The sequence below is a fragment of the Drosophila suzukii genome, chromosome 2L (genome assembly GCF_043229965.1).
Source record: "Drosophila suzukii chromosome 2L, CBGP_Dsuzu_IsoJpt1.0, whole genome shotgun sequence".
Lineage (NCBI taxonomy): Eukaryota > Metazoa > Arthropoda > Insecta > Diptera > Drosophilidae > Drosophila > Drosophila suzukii.
The window spans coordinates 16,358,801-16,382,411 of record NC_092080.1 but is presented as its reverse complement, the minus strand read 5'-3'; the positions used below and the strand labels follow the sequence as shown (position 1 = coordinate 16,382,411).

At 37.6% G+C, this 23,611-nt stretch overlaps 1 protein-coding gene across 2 annotated transcripts in view; it reads right to left on the bottom strand.

Moving 5' to 3' along the window:
- Positions 1–23,611, bottom strand: part of LOC108021103 (carbohydrate sulfotransferase 4) — a 30,536-nt gene that overhangs the window by 5,518 nt on the left and 1,407 nt on the right. The window contains exon 2 of one of the 2 annotated variants that reach the window (XM_036815740.3): positions 5,174–5,225. The exons of the other annotated variant lie outside the window; for it this stretch is intronic. Coding sequence (XP_036671635.2) covers positions 5,189–5,225 — 37 coding nt within the window. The 3' untranslated portion in view covers positions 5,174–5,188. Of the gene's footprint in view, positions 1–5,173; positions 5,226–23,611 lie in introns of those variants that run through there. 2 annotated transcript variants of the gene reach the window in all.

Genomic DNA, 23,611 nt, shown 5'->3' with positions numbered 1-23,611 from the left:
AAAAATCTAAAAAGAATCCCTACAACAGTACACTAAGCCGTATAAATCCCAAAATCCCCGACATTAATACCCACAAAAAATATAGTGGAAAATATAGAGCAACGGCCACAAAAGCGGAAGCAACAAGAGGCAAAAGGAAAGTAGCTCTTAGGAGTATGACGTTTTTGGGCAAAACACAAATAAAAAACTGAAGTAAAAAGAAAATTTATCGATTTAACAATTGGCCAACCAACGCAAAATGCAGGCACGTAAAGTCGGGTAGTAGAACTCTAACCCATTTGGGGAGTAAAACTCCCACCCATCCCCATCCATTGTACTTGGCCCATATATCAAAGCTAGCAAGTAACTTTAGCAAGTGCCCAGTCCGAAAAATATGCACAAATCCTATACCAGTTCCGCCCAATTCTTGTGTTGCAAACGAAAACACAAACACAAAACTCGAAAAACATGCAAAGCGCTTAAAACGATGACTTTCTACGAAGTCAACTAGGAAAATGCGTTCCTAAAATAATTCCATTGAAAGGGGGGAAAAACAAGAACGTAAAGTAAACTGATTTTAGAATGTGAGTGCATGGCTTTTCACTCCCCATCCTATCTTTTTGGGATTGTAATAATTTTAATTACATATGACATGCGAAAGGGGATGCCACTTCCAAACTGGCAATTAGGGCATGTTGAGACTACTTTGCCTCGTAAAATGCATTATTTTAATGTAGATCTCTAACATGGATGAAATCGGGTCAGAGGGTGTCCATTTTTGGGCCACAGAAAAGTTGGACAAGTTAAAAGCTTTTAATGCTCGTAGAGAGCGGAATGACTTGGGGAAAATAACTTAGGAAAGAAAGTGATATAATCTTAAATTGAAAGTTTATTCTTTGTGCTATATTTCGGGATTTATACTTAACTGGTTGCGTGGAAAATGTCATATAAAAGGTATATAGGCTTTATTAGCCATTAAGTACCATTTTTATTGCCGCGATTAACCACATCTCCATCAATGCTTCGTTATTACAGATAATGAAACCATTTAACCATAGAAACAAGACCTTGAACTTGACACACACACTAGATACCAGTCAAAGACCCAACTCCCATATCATTTATCCGCTGAAAAGGCATTCACCGTCGCTACACAACAAAGTTGGCAATGGTTCAAAGCTATTTCCCTTCACCTGAGAAATTGCGTGACTAACGAATCGAATCAAGCGAATCCTAAGGATAATACGCTGTACGATCCGTAACTGGGTCAAAACCCAAAGGAGAACGAACAGATCAATTTCCAGTGGCAAAAAGCAGCCATTGGGCCACCCAAAATGCGAAATGAAATCATGGTGAAGTACGAGTAAAAAGTACCAGAAAAAAGGCAGAAATTGTTCCGGCAAATGCAAACAACAGCAAATGTCAATCAAAGTCAACTGGGATGCGGCCAAGTCGAGTGGCAAAAGAGAAAGGCCCAGAGTAGCAGTTGGCTTCACAGAAACAGGGTTGTGAGTTAGAGTTAGGAGGTTGGTTGGTAGGAGAATCAAATTAGAGGGGGCGTTACGGGGGAACATTTGAAGAGTGACTATCTGCAGTTCTCATTGCTTTACTTTTTGTGAGAAACCTACCCGCAGGAACTGACAAAGTTGAAAGAGCCTAGGTGCAAAAGCCTCTTGGAAACTTCATTAATAACAAACTAAGGGACGGCTCTAATGGATGTGCCATGGCTATATGCATGCACGTTCGTACCTAACCTCTCCACCTATATGACAGGAAACTGTCTGAAGGTCTCGGTAAACAAACCACCAGCACAGTGGAGGAACAAAAAAGAAACGGAGCCGACTCCAGGTACAGTGTCATAAAGCTCCAATTTAAAGATGATAATAAAATACACACATATAAAAAATTTATTATTACTAGTACAAGTTAAGTTTAACTTAAGTTTATTTTGACTAACCTTAACTTAAGATAACCTTAAGATTAAGATAAACAGTAAAATTATGAGTTCCAATTTTTAATAGTTTTGATCCCTAAACAAGCATACAAATCCTTTACAACGTTTATAATGTATTACATAAATAAATAACATATATTAGAGGTTTTAAAGAATAATAATAGCCAGTCTAATATTGTTAACCCTTGGTTAAAGTGTCATAGAAAAATTGCATTGATGCATCCACTCAATATAAAATCCTATTCTATATACTCCCAACAAATGGGTTTAGAAATATCTTTCTGGACACTGTGCACAAAGTTAACCTCAAGCTGCCATTGTCAGGTTTTGTTTTTGAGCTGCCTAAAGAATGAAATTTATTGGGTTCGTGCATTTGACATGAAGCCTTAGGGCGATGCTTTTGATAGGCAACCGCAGCAATCCACAAAACCCATATGTGCTGATGATGATGATGATGGTGATAGGGACGGTGATGGTGACGATGGAAGTTGATGGGGGAAAGGACAAATGCGAGGCAGTTTGTTTGATATGCCTAATGACAAAAGCGAGCCCAAAAATAGAAAGGACATTCTGATTTAATAACCTTTTCTTATCGACATTGTTCAGCTCATGTCGACCAGTAATTTAGTCGATTATCAAACTAATTGCCAGTAGCTGGTCCAATTACGGCAACTATTCTTTAATTCCAAATGCATACACAACATCCTTAAATGCGACTTCAAACACCCCTTTTGCAGTTGATTGACTTCTGATCTAATTGAATTTCGCACGCCTGGGAAATGCTTGCTCCTGGGCAAAGTTAAATCAATGGGGCACACTAAAATCTTGATTGGAATTTATGTGAGTCACTTCAAACTTTTAATTAAAATGGGGGGCAAGGACACAAAGATTGCTGGTAGAAACTGAGGAGAAACGAAATGAAGTGAAATGAGTTATGCATGGCGAAAGTATCGAAAGGTCTAAGCCAGAATTTTAACTAGTTAAGGTGTAAGGTTTGCTTAAATGGAATTGGACTTTGGGTTCCAAACTGTATTTTCAACCAAGTTTGCTGACTTTAAAAATAGTTTGCAACGTGTAAGCTGTCTTAACAAGTTTCCAGAACTTTTGCTATTTTGAGACACAAATAGTTGGGTTCACTTTGATTTGACTGCCTGTTTGTACGGATTCTTGCAAAATATTTTTATAAAATTTCACCTGGAGGGAAAAGTAGAACTCCAGTTTCAATTAACTGGATACCTCGTGCTTCTTTTCCTTATTGATTTTTTTAAAAGTTCTTCACAGTCGTCTCCTTGGCAACTTCCTATGTTCTACACACAAAAAAATCGTATGGGTAAAATAGACCAATACGGATAGTTACGTAACTGTGAAAATAGGTTCACAGCTATTAAAAATAGTCACGTGATCTTAGCTTTACTTACTATTTAGTCGTAAACTACTATAAAATGGTAAGTGGAGTGTATTTGGTTGTTGGGAGAGTAAGTATTTCGTTGATCAAAGTGACAGTTCGATGGGTTGGGACTATTTAACTAATATATTGGTCGGTTAACCTAAGTTTTTTTTTGCGTGTAGTCTAGAATGCACTCACCCTGGGGCACTTGCGCCCTCAGTTTCCTGTGAAAACAGTGTGGCACGGTTGAATAATGTGAATGGACCATGGCCGCCCCCACAACAGCCCCTTCTACACCCTCTCTTCAAGATCTATTGACTTTGCGCTACCTCTTAACGACGTCATCTGAAGTGAACACTGTGGCGCGTTGAACGCCGAGCGTTGAGCTACTTAATGACTTATCGCCATCATTATGCCTCGCTGGCTGTGCGATTCAAAGTGACTTTTGGGCTGCAGCTAAGAAAGCGTAAAGTGAAAGAAGCTCGAGAGGCTCCCAGATGCCAGCCAAGTGCGGCCATGTTGCCATGTTGCCAAGTTACTAAGGCCCCGGACACTCTACTCATATTCGGAGATGATTCCGCTGGAAGAAAGAGTTCGAAGTGGGGCGGTGGATGGAGTGGTCGGGGGCACATCGGGCGGCTTATTCAAGAACCACACGTCACCCACATAAATTCAGCTGACAAGACCTTCCTTTCACTTTGCCTACGGCCTGAATGATATTAAGTTTAAGCAACGCAGAGCTCAAAAGGAAGGGATAATGCCATGAAAAGAGTCGAAGCTTGAATGCACTTACCGGCTCTAGAGTACCTTTTATTCTCCTTTGAATTGAGTATGAAGACAGAGCTAATTAATTATTAAGCAGTACAAAGAAACCAGCTATTAAGGTCTGAGATAAATGTATGGAAAAATGATATAGCTGAAATATGACTTGGAGGCTTCATTCCAAAGGAGTTCTATGAACTTTTATTCGACGGCGTTTAAAAAATATTTTATCTTCATTTTGGTATATATAAACACTTTGTAAAAATATCAATTTCGAAGAATATATTACAAATTTCAATCTCTTTGGGGGTTTAAAAATATTGCATCCTAACCATATTTTCAAAAATATTTCATTAAAGGTATGTATGTAAAGGTAATTTCACTTGCTTTCAAACATCTCCCAAATTAAGCAAAAAGGATATGTATAATTTATGGAGCTTGGTCTCTTGAACCCCCGCGAGATTTCTTTGTTCAGATTCATCGGACATGAACCGTTCACCTGGCAGTCAAAAAAGTGTTCGATGCATACAGAAATATCACACGATCCGACCTACCACAAGGGAGCTCCAGTGACCACATCTACATGGACCTACGCTGAACTTGGGGAGTCTCTTTTTTTCCGCTGGACTGCAATTGCCGCCCCATTTGATTGTCATGTAAATGGACTTTTTTCATTCTCATGGCTCTTAAATAAATTGCTCCACTTGCGACCAGGAAGTGGCGGTGCTCGAGATGGGCGTGGCCCTTGAAGGGCGTTACCGCTCCGAACATTTTGACACTTCATTTCATTTCAGTTAAAATTTTTCCAACCATACCCCCTTTATCTTTTTCGCCTGTGAATGTGTGGTCTTGGATGATTGCCCCGACTTGCCACGCCCCCTCTTAGCTTTAGTCTCCTCTGATTTATTAATGAACTTAACGTGTAAATTGCAGTATTCTTTGGCCTTTTCCTTTTGTCAAGCACTTGAGATTGCATAGCAAACGGAAATGTATCTGACAGATAAGAGATATCTAAAAATGCAGAAGCAACGTTTACTTATCTTCTGTTTGTACTTACGAAAAGTTGATTTAGTTACTTGCTTGGTTAAACACTTTTCTTGATTTTCTTAAGTTAGTATATATGTTTTCATCTTGTTTTCATACCTGCAAGTAGAGAAGAGAGAAAAACACAATGTTAATAAAGTCGGATTCAATTCTAGAGATTTTAAGAAAGAGGCAATTACAAGTTGCATACAAAGGAACCGCCCACGGAAACGAATTAAGGCAATCATAAATAAACGAGCCAAGGTCTGGTCGAGAATTCCCAAAATCAATGCCCAGCACGTTTGGCCAACTGCTGGGGCCCCAGCTTCAGCTCCAGATTCCAGATTCTGCTGCCCACACAGACACCCATCTGCATCTGCCGCAGAACCAGAGTTTCCAGGAGGAGAAGGTAACTACACACATACATTCGGTGGAGCTGGCGGTTCGGTGGGGGGTGCATTGGGAGGTACAATTGTTTATGGAGCACGAAAGGGTAACGTTGCCATTATTCGGAGCAAACGCGAGCGATAAATTGCAGCAGATCTGTGACAAATAGCCTCGACCACGTGAAAGGCGAAAAAGCAAAGGCAGCAACGTGGCTGGAGCAGCCAAAAAAAGGGAGTTGCAAGCAAGAATTGGTAAATTGAGGGTGTTTATAATTTTTAAACATTTTATATTTTTAACTCTGATGTTCTTATTAAAAATTTTACATTTGCAAACCTAAGGAGTAGCTCTTTTTATATACATTTATTTAGTTAACTTATCCGAAATCATAAAAAAATCATAAATTTTGTATTTCTTTATTTTACGAAAATGTCTTAAAAACCAACATTGATATAGCTGTTTGAAATGATCACTAAGGTTACAGGAATGGTTTAGAAAATTATATAATGTAGCTTACATTTCATAACTATTTCTGAAAATCCTTATAATGTACATAAGTACGAGTATTTCTCGAATTTTTTTAGCAAATATATTTTTTAATAATAAAAGTACTTCTGTATTTTACGAAAACGTCTTAAATAACGTCTTTAAAATTATTACTAAGGTTACAGGAGTGGTTAAAAAATTATAAAATGTAGCTTGCATTTCTTAACTATTCCTGAAAATTATAAAAATTTAATTGATAATCCTGGAACTTAAATTTTGTAAACCCTAAAACACATAATATTTTTCAGTGCCTTCGATTTCCTAAAATTACTCAATAATGTGAGCTAAATTGATCTAATAACATAAAAGCTAGTGTTCCTAATAATAGTATAGAATTAACACAAAGTTCCATCTTGTAAGCAATCTAAAAATGATCGAATCATCCCCATGAAATTGCATCAGCCCATGGCGATCTAAGCGAATCAAATCTTCACATAATAAAATCAATTTGGAGTACATTATTTTCGCATTGAAAAAGAGGAAAATTCTGGTGTAGAGCAGAAAGAGTTGAAACTAATTTCGCGTTTATTACAGACAGCGAAATGTGCACAAATTACATGGATACCCCGAGAGCATAGGCGCAGTTTTGGTGCGAAAAAGAGGGGCGCGAACGCTTTGTAGCTACAGATACAAAACGTACTGCAGAATGCAATTGTCCGATGGGGGAAAAGGGGGGGCAGGGACAGGGGCGGGGGCGGTGCTTTCAGCTGGGGAGCGTGGCTAACAATACAGAAGAATGCGATTGCGAATGCTGCATCCACGGCGATGCCACACAAAAGGTGCCACGTAGAAAATTGCACAAGAATAGAACTAATTTAAACAACTTGCAGATACGCGGTCCAAGGTTGCACCGCCCCAGGTTCAATCCCCCCCTGCACCTGAATACCTGGTAATACAAATTATACAATAAAAAGTACACTAGCCCCGTCGAAATATCAATATGGGAGATGGCTGTCTGTCGGCTCTTTTCAATTGCATTGTGCTCATGTTCGACGAGATAGATTGTATCTAATGGATGTTCTTGCCTGCAGTTACCGCTCTTTCTCTGTTGTTTTTCCTCCTATTTGATTGACGTAGGCGATATGTCCGAACTTTCAGATCGATGGAAGTGAAGAAACTTTACTTTAACAGAAGCCAAAAGAAAGTCAGAAGCTCTTTCGCTAAACTTCAGTAAGCGTAAACATGAAGATAATTGCATTCTTGCCAATATTGACAGTCCTATTTGAACAAAGAAAAACAGATACTAAAAGATGGCCAGGTAAAAGCTACAACGTTGGGATAACACTTTAAATGACTGCTGGCAATACATAAAAAAATATCATTTTATTTCCTGGAATCGAAACGGCCAAGAGAAACCGAAAAGCGAAAAAAGAAACTTTCAATCCATTCACTTTTTTGCGCCTGCTGCATTTCGAATCTTTCAGGCTCGTTATTCATGCATGCAAATCCTTGACTTTGTGCCTTAATTAAACAACGAGGAGCAATCGGAACGACCACTTGGTGACACACCTGCCCCGACCTCTGCCCCCCTTCTGACATACAAATGTACATTGTACATACGTATGTATGCAAACAAATTACCCACAAAACGGGAAAAGGAAAAGTGAACTGCGTAACTTTTTATGCCGCCACAGTGCCAGTAACACCTGGTTTTTTCCGTATATGTTGACATTGTTATTTCGACTTTTTGTTTCTCTGTTTTTATTTTCTTGCTTTTAAGAGGTGGGAGGATACGGGAAGGTGGGCACAAGAATCGTCATCAGGTTGTTAAGCTAAAGTCACGTTGGGCGCCAACCTCAAGGTTAAGAGGCAAAAGCCGCAGCAACAAACAAAGCACATCCATCCAAACTTGGAGACGATAAGCCCAGAGCAACAGCGGCGACAAAAATATCTATACATATATTTACACATACCAAGGCGCCGGGTATCTGTTTACCACAAAGATGACACTTATTTGTTGAAACGAACGAGATTAAGAATTACCTCGAAATGCAAATTTTTATAGTCACTCTCCAGTGATTAGGTAATGGCAATATTTTATTTGGGGGAGGCACCTTTTTTAATATTTTCTTATGTAAAACGAACTTGGTAGTTTAACATTTTATGGCGCATGCTAAAAAAAAGTCATATTTTATGATATCTTCATTTTTGCGTAGAACACATAGTAAGTTAATGCATCCTGTTAAGAAGAATATTCTAAGAGAATAAAAAAGAAATAAAAAGCCTCAGTAAAAATGCAGCACTTAATTAATGTATAATTTCAGAAACATTCGTATTATTTCACTAATTATTAGTTTATGCATCCTGTCAAGAGAAAATTCTAACTAAATAAAAAATGAATAAAATAGCCGTTATAAAAAAGGAGTGTCATTTCTGCAACATTTGCATTAATACCCCCTGCCCATAAACAAATTGATATCTTAGCCATATCCGTGGCAATTAGCAGATCTTTCTGCATATGCCGGCTCATTTTATTTCTTAATTGCCATTACTAATCAAGAACCCTTTCACAAAACGCCCCACGATCCCAGCGATCCGACAGCCCATCCCAAGATTGTTCTAGATTTTCCTCAATTACCTCGTGCTTTTCCGCTTTTTCCGCTTTTCACGTTGCGTCTGGCGGGCTCTTTCCATGATTTGTGGCCGGGTTCGCTTTTAATTATTGCGATTATTGTGGCAACAATTTACAGTTTTCGAATGTTACTGCCGCGGCAGCCAAAGAGGCAACTTATAGGATTGCAGAGTGCTGCAGAAAGCAGAAATAATTTAGAGCGGAATGAATTGTCTGGAGAGCGGCAGCGAGAAATTGCAACCTGATAATTATAATGAGCCAATAATGACGATGAGTTGCGATAGAGTTGAGCAACGGACCCAGTGACATGACAACCTTGTTCTCTGCTATCCATTAAAACTAGATGTGGCTGAAATTCGATACGGGAAGTGAAGTATGGATCGAAGCAGAATGAAGCTCCGCTCAGCGATCTATAACAATTGAACGAGGCCAGAAGTGGTATTAAAGACGTATTATATGAATCGATTTTTATATTACAAACTAATCAGTGCAAGCAATGGTTTATGCACTCACTTAAATATAAAGTATCATCATAACATTTTTCTATCTTCTCCTTCTTTAGAAAAATGAAATAAAATGGTATCCCAGCGAAATAAGCACATCAAATTATTCCTAATGATCAACAAAAATTTCTAGTTAACTAAGTGCCTATAGGCTAACTTTAAACCGAAAGATACTAACGCGTTATAAAAAATCAGCAACAATCCATTTCAAGTCGATATGCAACTCACTTTTTGTTCTATTTTTAGTCCTTTCCGTTCTTACTTTATTGAGATTATTAAGTTTTTGAGAGCAAATTGAATTTTATTTAAGAACCACTTGCTAAATGTATAACATTTCGTTCTTGTTTTGAGAACAATTTTGATTAAATCAAATTTTAAGGACAAACATTTTGAGCTCAAAAAATGTCGTTCTCATTTTAAGAACATTTTCAACTCAGATGAGAACGTCAGAATTCTCTCTGTGTGGAATTTTTTAACATGAAAATGATCTATTAATCATCATGAATTTCATGCGGATCACCGAATTTCTTTTTATTTCCGTAAATGCATCGCAGAAAATATTATGAAACATATTAATTTACGCGTAAAGATGCTTATTATTACATTTTCATAAACAATTAACATAATTACTGAAAGTATCTTATTGAGTTTATGAAAATTTGTTTTTCCAGTTTTCTATACACAACCCATTTGCAGTTATAATTAGATCTTCCGACTTTCCTTTGAAACGGTCCGCCAAGTATTCTTTAGCTATCTTTTCAGGTTGGCAGGGCCCTGTTTTCGAGCAATCTCAACTTGGTTCTGGGCCAGCAGCACGTGCACTAGAAGCAGCATTTGAGCACTTGAGCGGAACATGTCGGGGAAAATTGCAACACGGACTTTTGCCTAATAGAATTCGAACTCAATGTGTCAGTTGTTAGTTTCGTCTGGCAGCAGGCGAGGCGGAAACGACAGCAAAATGTTGGCCAAAGCAAATGAAATGGAAAAAGCTATTGAAAGAAACAAATTCTGAAGAATTTGTAAACGTCTAACAATGACCCGCCTCCGATTGCTTTAAATATTTAAACAAATTGTGTGTCAATTTAACGGGATTAGAAATACAAAGACGAGTAGTTTCGCAAGCAATATGTAAATATTATCTTTTTAAGAGAATATCAAAGCTTGTTCAAGGGGTATTTTTCTAATATAATGAAATAACGAGAGGGCAAAAAATAGCAAACTAGAAAGTGTATGGCAAGTAACCCCCTCTGGCCTTTCTTTCCTTCCACCAATTGCTGCGGAAGCAAAAGATTTTGGTCTGCAACAAAAGGACGTGACTGGGAAGAAGACACAGGGGTCGCAGTGGGGGGTTTACCAAAATTGGGAAAAAGGAGGTGACTAGTAGGTAGTTCGGAAGGGGGGTCTACGCCACTGACACGTACTAACGAGCGACGCCTGACAGCTCGCAGAGAGCCTCATCGTCCCGCTCGACGATGCTTAAAACTTAATTTGAAGCAACAAAGACAGAGGTCTTTCAGTTTTCGGGGAGCCAAGTGGTAGGGGTACTGCGTCATTATGCAATGCCATGTGGAAGGCTTATATAATGAGTGCGGTACAGGGAGCGTATGAAAAATAGTCGGGGAGTCTCCTTGTCAGAGCTTGTCAGCAGAAGATTACTGAGCGAACCGAGTGAGAGAAATAAGACGTGTATGAAACCTCTTACTGACCCATTTACTGGAAAGTTCACCAAGTATTTATGCACTTTGCTCACTACAAATAGCGATATACAGAGAGACCACAATCCAATAACCGCAGCCGGCAGCAAATAACTTGTTGTGTGCACAAAAATAGGTTCTTGTTAGTTTCATGGGAAAGGCCCAGTAATAACAGACACTATCTTCTAACAAGAAGATAGTAAATATAAAATATTCAATGAAGTTCAAGTACAAAAAACCATTTTAAAATTATTTTTAGATAATAAAGTGTACAAAGCCCATACAATTACATTCTAAATAACCTATAATTTAATTAAGCAGACAAAATATGTAGGTACTTTGATATAGGGTTGTCAATCTTTTTCATATTCAGCTAAAAACGATTATAGCTTTCTTGAAATGAAAGTTTTTATAGGGCCATCAGACATGGGATATATAAAGATATTAACCCATATGTAGGTGGCCACCCCTATCTCCATTTAACTGGATTAATTTACGAGCAGCCGCCCTGCTAATTCAGTTACCCGTGAGGAAGGGACCTCTGACCTTGGGGCCAGGTCAGCTCACACGTGCGATCGACAGATGTACTCGTGAGCACACACATATGCCAACTTATGGTTATGGGAATTAGTTGTTGGAGCAGGCATTAGCTGCCAGCCCCAAATCTTTCTGCTTTGCGTGTTGCCAAAAAAAAGGCAAAAATGGGAAAGCTGAAACTCAGGCAAAATGAAATATGTATGTGGTGGAGTACGTTTCGAGCATGGAATTTAGGCAGTTCAAGTGGGTAACGGGTAACGCAAATGAAAGTCCTTGTTGGCGTATAAAAAGAAAACCGGAAAAAGTGGAAAAGCTAAGCCTCGAGAACGTGTGGCGAAGGCAAGACACCGCTTTTTTTGTTGGCCAAAAGCCAAAGAGCCAAGAGAAAATAAAGGCCAGGACATCGCGCCACCGTAAGGTGGAGATGCAGCCACCATCCGGCGACTTGGAAACCGGAGCCTGGCATTTTTATTCTTTTATAAAAGTATATCACCAACCAACCGCTAGTGGTGACAGACCAAATACCAAGCAGAGGATGTTATGCCTTTGATTCTCGCTGAGATCAGGAAACAAAGCTGAGCAGGAAGAGCAGGGAGAGCAGGATGCAGGCTGCAGGAAGCGGAGAAGGTAACCAAGCTACGGTCGGAGGTTAAATGTTGACAATCTGTTTAGCAAATCCGGCAGCAGAATGAAACAGCCCGTAAGCCCCAGCACAAAAATCAATTTATCGCAAAACTTTTTCTCTCTGCTTGAGGTCAAGGATTGTGTAAGCGAATTCGGAATTTAAAAAGAAGGTTACTTAACCAAGGCTGGGAGTGGAGAAATTTAATGGCTTTATTTCACAGGAATATTTTTAATTCCTAATCCAAACATTTTGATGAAGTTAATTAATTAAAAGTGCCACACATTTGTTACATTAACGTGATTGCCGAAAATCCAGGGATCTTTGTGATGTAGCATTAAGAATGTTTAAAGCCCGGAAGAGCAAAGGAATTCGAAACTTGGGGCAACGAACATAAAAAGCATTCTCGGTCCCAGAAGTTATTCCACCGCACCCAGTTTCCACTGACCCCCGTCCACTTCCTGGAGCTCAGTTGCCATAGCATCGTGCTTTTTCCTCCACTTCTTTTGTCGTTTATTAATTTAACAAGTGCTGGCCATTTGCTTTTTAATGAACAGGGCGACACAGTTTTGTGTCTTTATGTATTTCAGCGAGTGACAAGGAGAAGAGCGAATACAAATAAAATACACTGCAAAAAACACAGAGAAAATATACTATAAGGAATTTATGTTTTGTTACGCAACTTAAAAAACTTGTAAAAAAAATGCAAAGAAAATTATTCACTTTAATCAGGATACAAAAGGTATAGTTTTTGATCATATTTAATAGATTGTTATATTGGAGGTCCAACTGGGTTATTATTTTCTTATGTATTTTAATTAATCTGATTTTTTATGAAATTTGTAGTAAAGGTAAATGTAATATTATTTTTTTTTCAAATGCATTTACTTTTTATAGTTCGTGAAAAAAAGTAAAAAGAGGGTTACTTATATGTTTTGTTTACGTTTTATTACGCAACTAAAAAACTTGTTAATACATTCAATGAAAACTTATTCGCTTTAATCAGGATAAAAAAGTATAGTTTTTGATAATAGTTAATAGATTGATATATTGGAGGTCCAACTGGGATATTTCTTTCTTTTGTATTTTAATAAAACTGATTTTTTATGAAATTTTTAGTAAAAGTAAATTAAATTTTATTTATTTCCATATGCATATATATTTTTTAGTTCGTGAAGATCAGTAAAAAGAGGGTTACTTATATCGTTCCAAAATTGTAATCTTTTTAAAATAAAAGTGATTAATAAAACATATTTTTTTATCCTGTTTTAAATAAAATAACACCAAATAACTTATTATTCTATTGTAAAATTATACATTTCTCTCGGTGTCTGTACATGCATTTATGAATATAAATGCAAAAGGCGGGAGGTAAAAAATTAACAGCAAGCATAAAGAGGAATGGGCATGAAAGTATCTAGAGCCGTTACAACGGAAGTTTTCTAATGTATCTACTGGGTGCTTTTTGCTTTGGCTTTTGCAATCGCTTTAGATGCTTTTGTTGCTCGGAGTTGTTCTTGCAATGTATTTGATGTAAGCGGATACGCGACGGCTGCAAAAACATTAGGCAACAACAAAGGAAAACAGCGAGCCCGGCATGACAATGTTTAAATTTAAAGTCTTCTACTAAAGTTGGTTAGTATTGGGAAAAAAAGCGGCCGAAACGAACCGGACCACACACTAAGATACTCGGAGCCTCTCTGAGCCGGCAAAATTAAAACAAAGAAGATCAGTTCCCCCCATCATCATGACAATAACCCAGTTAAAAAGCGAGTTAAATTGTGATTAACTGCCAAAGACAAGGCACTCAGAAGTCGTCCAAAAGACAGACCGTGCACACTACCCACAACGGCGGCGGTGTGAACGGAATTTAATGAGCCCGGCCAAAAGAGAAAGTCTACCCCTTTTCTCCGCCAGCTGGCTGAGAAGGGAACTGCATCGAAGGTACGAGACAGCATAATGCGTGCCATGACTAGAAACAATTTATAATGCGGCCTGCAGTAAGCTTGGCTCCAAAACCGAATCCGAATCCGCATCCAAATCGAAACTGGGCCTCTGTCCCCACCCCTCGACACTTTTCTCTTCTTCTCCCTTCACTACCTTTGGACCCCAACTCCAGCACCAACTTCAACTCCACTCAATCATTAACAGTCATGGACCCAAATTGCTCAGCCATTCAGGCTTAGATTCCCCCCACTTCTCCTTGTCTTGGTTCAGATAGAAAACTTTCGCGCATAAATTAGGCTAATATATCTCTAACGAAAAGGTAGAGCGGCAAAAATAGTGCAGTCCGGAGATTACAGTGTTTAGCAGCGAGGGAGGTCAGGATCTGTGCCTTGTGCTAATGATAGCCACAAAGTGGAGGTCCCTTCAGGGGATGGAGTTGCTGTTCCCAGGTAGGATGGCCTAGCAGCTGGGTTTTTGCGGTAATTTAGATTGGTGGCCCAATGCAGTGGGTGCCCCTGGGGGGTGCGCTGTTCAAGCACTTTGCTGCAGTCTTAATGTGCCGGCTAAACCAACGAATTTTGCCAGAATAAAGAGTTATCGAGGTCACTGATAAGTACATAAACGCAGCCCGGGAACATCGTAAGATGTGCAGTGGTAATTATAATACCAATGTTTGCCAAGGGGTTAAGATGTTAATTAGACTGTAGCTTTAAACGTTCATTATAATTATGTAAGTACCAATCCAAATATATTACACATTTTAGGAATCTCAGCTCATAAGTATAAAATAGGGATGAGCCATACATATTTATTCAGTTATTAGACAATAGCTAAATGTATAAACCTCAAGAAAACACAATGGAATATGAGTAATATATGATAAATATTGCACAAACAAATAATAGTTGACGCATATACTACCCTGCTTGATAAACAAAGAAACTAAATGCAATTTATACAAAGATTGTATTTAAAATGTTTTCATTCCACTTACCGTAGAACGAGCATCATAATATATTACCAAAAACTGGCTAAAATAAAGTCACCAGGATTCCTATGAAATATTTAATACTTATTCTGATTACCCTGAACTCCGATTATAAATTCCTTACATCAAGTTAATAACTAGCTGAGAGAACGAAAGCTGTCCCCATCCCTAGCATATTTTCTCGCTTTTCAAACCTTAAAGGGAGTTGCCCGACACCTATTGTTCTCGGCTGCCCTGGCACTTTGCCTTATCCATAATCTAAGACCCTTGGAGCACCTGCAGTGCACAAACACACACATAAGGTTCTTCAATTATTTCATTTCGTTTATGCCAAGGTAAGTAGAATTTTGCCGAGCGCCGCCAGTGGCCATAAATCGTTGAGCAACCTGCTCGACCTTCTCCTAGTCGTCGGAGGAGGACCAAACATACCTCCTTTTGCCCAGGGGGCCAAACAAGAATGTTCTTATGCAATCAGAGCACTTCACTTCGCTTCACTTGGTTCGATGGTTCCTCGATGGTTCCGACTATGGCTCACTTACGTGAAATACAGTCCAGGAAAGACGCCCACATGTCGGACAAGATGCCATGAACCCCCACCCACACCCATGATTTCCATTCAGACAACGTCGATTCGAATTTTTTCGCTTCTCCCTTGCAAGAATCATTTAAAAAGTGAAGTGAAAAGGGAAAAATCTTGCTCTACATGCATAAATAAATGGCCACAGACTCGACGTGAAACGGTCCAAACTGGGCGAAAGGGATTGGGATAGCCAACTGCATTGGATTTCCGACATGGGACCCACCTACAAAAAACAACGAGCTTTAGTTACAAGAACAAACTCCGCTGCAGATAGAAAAACGAAACTGAAGACAGGAAATTTGTTTCGCGTTGGAAACGCTCCTTAAAAAAACGAAATAGAAAGCATAAAACAGAAATGAGCTTAGCGAAAATGTTACGGAAATATGAAAAAAGATGGGGGGGTGGGGAGATTTGGAAAAGATTATAAAGTGCTGGGCAAAAACTTAAACCAAAAAAGTTTTCTTTTAAACGGAAGCTAGTGTTTGTGCTGCTTAAAAAAACGAAGTTCAGGTTCAGCCTAGGGCAAATTCCAAATTGGCAAAGGAAATGGGTTCAGACTTATAAACAAGCTGCAATGCATAGTAATTGCCTGCAATTAAATTTAACTATTTCACACATTTTACTACTTTTTAACACTGATTTTATATGAAACTAGAATAAGCACCTAAACAAGTGCTCAATACAGCAATTTGTAATTTTAATGGGGCCATAAAATCACATCCACCGAAGGCAATTGAAAAACTTTCCCACAGACCACATTTAACGAACTCTAGAAACGAGAATAAATATAAAAACAATCAATTGCACAAAAAGAGAGATAAATTATAAACGATGCAAGCCACTTTTGAGAGAGTGAAAATGGCTCAGACAGCCGCAGAAAAGTTCCGGCTGGTTTGCAGGCAAAAGAAAACTTTACATTACAACTCTGTGAAATTCACACAATTATTAAAAGAAAAGAGGTGGAAAAACAGCCAAGCAGCCAAACAAAGAGGAAAACACGTTCACAAATGGTAAGGTTGTACACAATGACATTGACGACTACATTTTCCCGCTAAAAGTTTTCACAGAAAAGAAATTGAAGACTTTCTACGGCGTCGACTATTTATTCTATGGTTGCAATTAAAAGCGAGCAAGGTGAGAGCAAAAGCAAAAACTGCAACTTTTCCCGGCCATTAAAAGTAAAATAAAAATACTTTTACTACCCAAAGAAGAGCACCAAGCTTTAAGCGGATTTACGCTTCTGAATCAAAGTTAGCTCAGTCTATAAAAGTGGTGTAACTTTTACCGGGAATCATTGACCAAAAATAGAACAAGAAAAAAAAACGAAAACCAATAGTCCATGCGAACTTAAATACTGCTGTACAAATGGGTTTACCAAGTTAAGCAATTAGAGCTCGTAATTCAATTAAAATACATACAACTATCGAAAAAGAAAAAGTATTAGACAAAAAAGGTGTGGAAATGAAATGCACCAATTGCTAAGAACTAATAAGGTAAAATACATTTTTGCGATGAGAGAAGTAGACTTTGTAGGAATCGGAACTTTATGACATACAAAGTTAGCTTATTCGAATTATAGCTTTCCATAAAATCATTTCATGGTTAATTTTATTTTTAGCAATCTTCACGAATTTTTTAAGAGCCAAAGCAGATATAAAAGATTACATTCTGACACAAAACTTAAAAGGAATTACCAGTGATAAAACTTTAACAACGTTTAACAACTTCTAAGCACATACACCTAATTAAAAAACATACATATCATAAAGCAAACAGACTTTGTTACTATAGAATGGGAAATCTATTTTTAATATGTAATTAATTAGTAGAATCCGAAAATGTTTGTTATTTTTATTTATCTTGTTAAGAATATAGCCAAGTCATTTATTGTCGTTACTATTTGTTAAGCTTATTTATATTCAATACTTAAACTCTAATAAGATAAATCGAAATAAATATCTCTAAAAAGGTGCAACAAAAATTTAGCACCTTTTGCAAAACATTTATCGTCGGCAAAACCTAGTTTTTTTTTACCTAACCGAAAGCAAACTCATTAGGTAATGTGCCAACATAGTGGGCATTACCAAACACCATCTGCGCTTATTTGTTTATTTTTAAACGCTGACAGACAAACTAGCTAAACTGCAAAAACCAAACCAAACGAAAAAAAAAAGTGGACAAGAAGTACGAACGTCTGTGGTCTTTATTCATTCTGTCAGATGTAAGAGGAACTCCAATCAGCGATACTCAGCCTTGAGGAGAGCTTTCGGGTTTCTGGTTTTTCAGATTCCGTTTCTGTTCTTCGGCCGGGCCGTACAATTACCAGGCAGAATTTATGGCTGAACCGTCGCGTTGTAAATCTTTAAGTAGCCATAGACAAGGTTCGCATCGCCTAATGCGATTTGAGCCTCTTCTTCCACCGCCCAGCCCTCGCCCTCATCCTCGTCCTCGTCCTCGACCAGACTACTGCAACTTTATGACATTAGTTTTGGTTGTGGTTTGGGCCAGAATGGGGAAAAACTGACACAGGCAGAGACCAAGAGACCTTCCTCCGGCAGAATGGTTCATCAATTTTCTGTGCGTTTTTGGGCAGCAGATGCTGCGGTCTCCGTTTGCGGCATCGTTAGCTGCATCCAACTGATCGATTCTATTGATCGATGAGCTGCTTTCAGCCACTAAATCATTGTAATTTTCACACGCTTCGCGAGCTCTGTCAAGAAAAAGCCATTGGACGACAGGAGAAATGGCCCCCCCGAAGCGATTGGACCCATTTATTACGGTTTTTATAAGCGGATAATGTTTATTGTCGCAGTTAGTTCGTAGGAATGTGTATTCTTTGCATTATAATACTATTTTACAATTTATGGAAAGACAAGCCGACACCTGTTTATACTTTAGATCATCTCAGAGAGGAAATATACTTATTTTTTAGTACCCATTGTATCAAAGTCTGAACATCTCTTGCCTTTAAAGAAATCCTAAGTGCTAACTATACTTTAACCCATTCATTTTTATATCCAACTATTATTTCCTCTACATTTCGAATGCTATTCATGCAACTTGCGCCAACTGGCTTAACTGGTTTCTGACCAAAATTTCTATACTTATCATTATTTGCCATTATTATCATCATCTAACGCCTCACCAAACTCCAACAGAGACGAAAAACAAATAGTCAAAAAAAAAAAAAAACGAGCAATATAAGCAGTCAAACCCAGTGTACTAGCTACGATTTTAGAAATTATTTGTACGCCCAAACACCAAAAAAAAAAAAGCGAAACCCCCAGTGCATGTTGTGGAGAAAAAAATCAATCACTTTCACTGCCGGCCAAGAGAGTTTGTCATAGTCGAGTTTCTGGTCGGGTCTAGTCCGGGGCCTCTCCCTCCCATCTTCGCACTGCCCCCGACAATTTTTATTGCTGCTTTTCACCCATTTACGCCAAGCCGATCTCTACACGTACCGAAAACAGCAATAGCAGCCAGCCAAACGAAGAAAAAGGTTTAGCTTAGCCAACAACGAAACTCGTTTCGCTTTTTGCAAATGCAATAAGATACAAAGTTTGGGGGACTTAACAAAAAATATAGACCAGCAGACTTAATGCTCTTTCGGTGGCTTGATTGACTAGTTATAGATATTGCGGTCAAATACGATTTGATAACATGTCAGCTGTTTTGCAAAAAGAAAGTTAGGCGGAAGATAAACGAATATTTGATTATATTATATGATTATATTATATTGATTATATTTTCTTGAATATTAAAGGTTGATATTAACAAATATTATATAATTATTATTATTATACCAAACAATACCCTTATAAAGAAATCCATACACCCGCAAATGATTCTACTCGAACGTTCAGTGAACTCACGATCGCACTCCAACTGCAGCCGTCTCTTTCTATCTCCATCCTAGCGCTTTTTTGTCAAAACTGTCAAGTCAAAAGTTCAAAACGAGAAAAATGTTAAATGGCCCAGAATGAGGTCTATGGCGCAATAGGCTTCCGAGAACCGAGGTTTACAGCAGCCCAAAACTGCGGGGTCTTGACGTCTAGCGGCTTCTTTTTCCGTCTCTTTCTCATTGTTTGTTGCCTGTTTGTTTCTTCCTCTTCTACTTGGCCCGCTTTAAAACGCAGCTCAGAAAAGTTTTCGAGTTAATGGCCACTTTGCTCATTATAAGCCAACTAAAACTGACTGGGGCCCAAACTCTTTGTGGTTTCTGCGGTTCTTTCGGTTCTTTTAGCAGATGCTGGATGCTACTCTCTTTTGTGGGAGGAATTCCGTCTTCTTTCAAACACTGCGGCCTGTGGGCGCTTTCAATGCTCACAAATTTTAATCTACTTGATGCCAAAAGCCTCTCAAAGTTAGCGGCCACAAAACCCAAGCGCGTCCGGAAAATGAAATGAAAAACTAACTGGAAAGGCTTAACGAACAGTGTAAAGAAAATAATAATAAAGCCCTGCCTTTAAATTCTACAAAATATTCCATCCATTATTTAAACGGGAATCAAAACAACAAATAAAACAATGAATACAAATAAAAATTAAATATAATCTCCAATGTACATTTTGATAAAATATAAATCATGAATAAAATAATACATTCCCTTATCACTTTGACATTTATCCGTTCAATGTTCAATAAAAGAATAATAATAAATTTTTAAATAAATGTCTGACTCATGAAATCATGGCTGAGTACGAACAAAAAAAACCACCTCCCCCATTTGGTAATTCATTTCATTAGCCACATTCTCTTCCTTATCGCACCTTAGTGGCGGGAAAGAGACCATGAAAAATATCATAAAAATAATGTGTGATTTATAAAACAAATGGTCATTCGGCATTAAATTTAAGAGACCGTCGACCGGTGGCGTATGAGCGATAATTGTGGGAAAGGTTCGGCTAGTTTCCCCCCCAAAAAATTCTGGGCACTCCCAGCCAGACCCGACCAATCGACAATTAGAAGCCAAGTTAGCGGCCGCTTAGTGACTCACCAAACATGGCTTTTTGGCCCACAATCCGCGCACTGACCCAAATTGTGGCTAAGTGTGTGCCACGGGGAAGTTGCCTGGGATGATGTTGGCCCGCAGAAAACATAAATCCAAGTGCTGGCCAGCGTTTCCGGAATTCTGATGCATTTCACTGGGGCCAGCGGGGCAAGACTTCGCGTTAATAGAGTGTGAAAGAATTTTTACTGCAATCCGCGAAGTGGAATACAAACAACTGAGTGGAAGATGAAACTTAAGTGCCCTTAGCAAAACCTAATTTCATGAAGTAATTTCCTATTTAGAATGGAGCTTAGAATAACAGTACAAATTTAATATCATGCAATTAGAAATATATAGTGAAAAGGTTACAATTCATGGAATTAAGGCAAATCAGAATATAAATATTATTTACAAAAGCTACCAAATACTTGAAGAACTCATTTTCAGAAGCTAATAAAGTTAGGATATACCCAACAACAGTATTGAATAATATAAGAAGTAAGATCAAGCATACAAAACAAAAATAAATTTAATATAATGGGGAAACAAAAACCAATTTTAATATTATGATATTTATATTTATAGCTTACTCAACAAATTCCATTTAAAAATCTAAAAATAGGTTATAATATACATTACAAACCTAGAAAAACGATAAGAGGCACAATTTGAAATAAGAAAAAAATAACAATACAATAATATAGGGAAACAAAGAAAGTATTTAGATTGTTATAATACATATACAAAATAGAACGAATTGGAGTATACCCAACATGAAAAGCGTAGAAAAACTAAAGGAGGCACAATTTCAAGTATAAAGAAAATAACAATAAATAATATAGGGCAGCAAACAAATTTTTTATATATTATGATACATATAAAATAGCCAAAAAATTCCATTTCGAAGCTAAAACAGTTGGGATATGCCCAACAATAAAAGCCTAGAAAAAGATAAGAGGCACAACTGAACTAAGAAAACAAAGATAGCAGGCCGAAAGAGAAATTCCGTAAGCTATAAACAAGAGTTGGTTAATTTACTGGTCCAACTTCCGGGTGGCTGTCTACAAGAGAGTCTAAACTTAGTACGTTCAGCTCATGATTTAGTGAGTTAATTGTTTTCAGTCTTTTTTTCTACAGGAACCACAAGTGGGGAGGAGTGGAAAAAAAACGACGAAGACCGCTCCAATGCCAGTAAATATCTATTAAAAGACATTACACATTTCTTTTGACATTTATACGCCACAAGGAAAATGCTATAAATGACATTTTCCACTCAGCAATTTTATCTCTATCAATTCGTTTATTTATTGAACTGAAATCTGTGCAAAAATGTCAGTTTCGTTCCCATTGATTGAAATTGTTTTTGGGAATCTTTTGCATAACATTGACACAACTGAGCCAACACAAAAGCCGAATCTAATACACATCCACAATGTCCTTTCCAGGGAGGAGAGATCGGGGCAGGAGCGGTTTCAAATGTAATCCAAGCCACAAAAGCAAGTGGATGGGGGTTTGGGGTGGGCCAAGGAACCAGAACCCCACATCAATCAAATACATTTTCGTTTTCTGTTTACTTTCTGCTAGCTTGTTTAGCTAGAGATTGCTATACACTAATTTTATCGATTTCTGCTGTTGTTGGCCGGCTTACATTTTAAATGGGAAATTATGTAAATGAAACTTTTGTTTGCGGCATTTGGGGAATGCCTTAAAAAGATTCGATTTTGATTGCATTGCCTGAGGATTTACGCTGATAAAAAAAAGTTTTTAAACACCCGAAAGTAAATAACTTCAAACTGATTCTAAAGAATGTTTTTCAGGTGATAACAAAAAACTTTCGATTCTCGGAAAACTTCAGAGTTCTAATCAAAACATTATCAAGGAATTTAATAACTTTTCAAGACTAGATAATCACATTTGAAATGAGTTAAAGACCCATAAACGTCTGTATACTTATTATACACTGTAAGACTTCTGAAATGGGATCTCTTATCTGCATTTGAAACTTAAAGCACAAGGCAAATACAGGGCAATTCAAAAGTATACTCAAGTGGATGTGGAAGCTAAATCGGGTGAGCTTCAGTAGTATCGCGGTTCCGCTGATAACGCAGTCTACGACAAGAACCGGTTGAAACAGCTCTAGCAATAACATAATCTTCCGATTTTCCATAACCTTTCCAGTGTGTACACATAGTTATAAATCATTATCTTGTTTAAAAAGTTCGGAAACACCAACAAGTAATTATCGTAATAAACAATAACGACAATGTCTCATGTGTTTGGTAATAAAATCTGCGATTTGACAGAGCTTTAAAATTCTATCGATTGGCAACTAAAGTAAAGGAAAAAGAACAGCTAATTATAAAAACACCTCGTTTAAATGTAAATTATTCGAGATTGATTACTTTTGATACAAATCAGTATAAAGCACAAAGGCTTTAAAATTGAATTAATTACATTTTGATTAGGCATAGCTCATGTAATAGGCTCAATAAGTGGTCCACCCTAGGAAGTTAATGTGGCAAAACTAGGAAAATAATACAGCATGTATTCCTCAAAACTTATCACAAAACAGGGCCTTGGCCTGCTCTCAGATAAAGTGTATAGAAAGAGTAAAATTGAGAAATTGTTGGGACAATTGAATGAATGAATGACTGACGGACTCTGGGTGGGGAAACTTTAACAAGGCGTTAACCGTTTATGCGATAAACATGCGAACCTAAGCACTTTATTTTCTATCATATCAATGCAGTATAGTAATTACTTCAAATTTGTATTTTATTGTAGCCCTTACTTTGATCATTTTTTAAGAGAGGATGTAGTGGATCTTTTTAAACCTTTAGTGTTTAACCAGACATTATGAAAATATGATAAGAATAGACATTTATAAAATTTTGTGTTGCTTCTTGCTATAGGAACATATATTCTTGTAATTAAAAAAAACCTCACTGCTACTGCTTTATTTACCAAACAAAATAATTTTTTATAATCGAATAAATACAAAAAAATTTTGAAAAAACAAAGCTATTGATTTTGTTACTTTGATCGTTGGTATAATAGGTATTGCTAAGTATAAGCAATATTTAGTTGCAAGAATTTAGAATTGATTTTACTCGTTTCAACAGAGATTGTGAGTAAACATTATG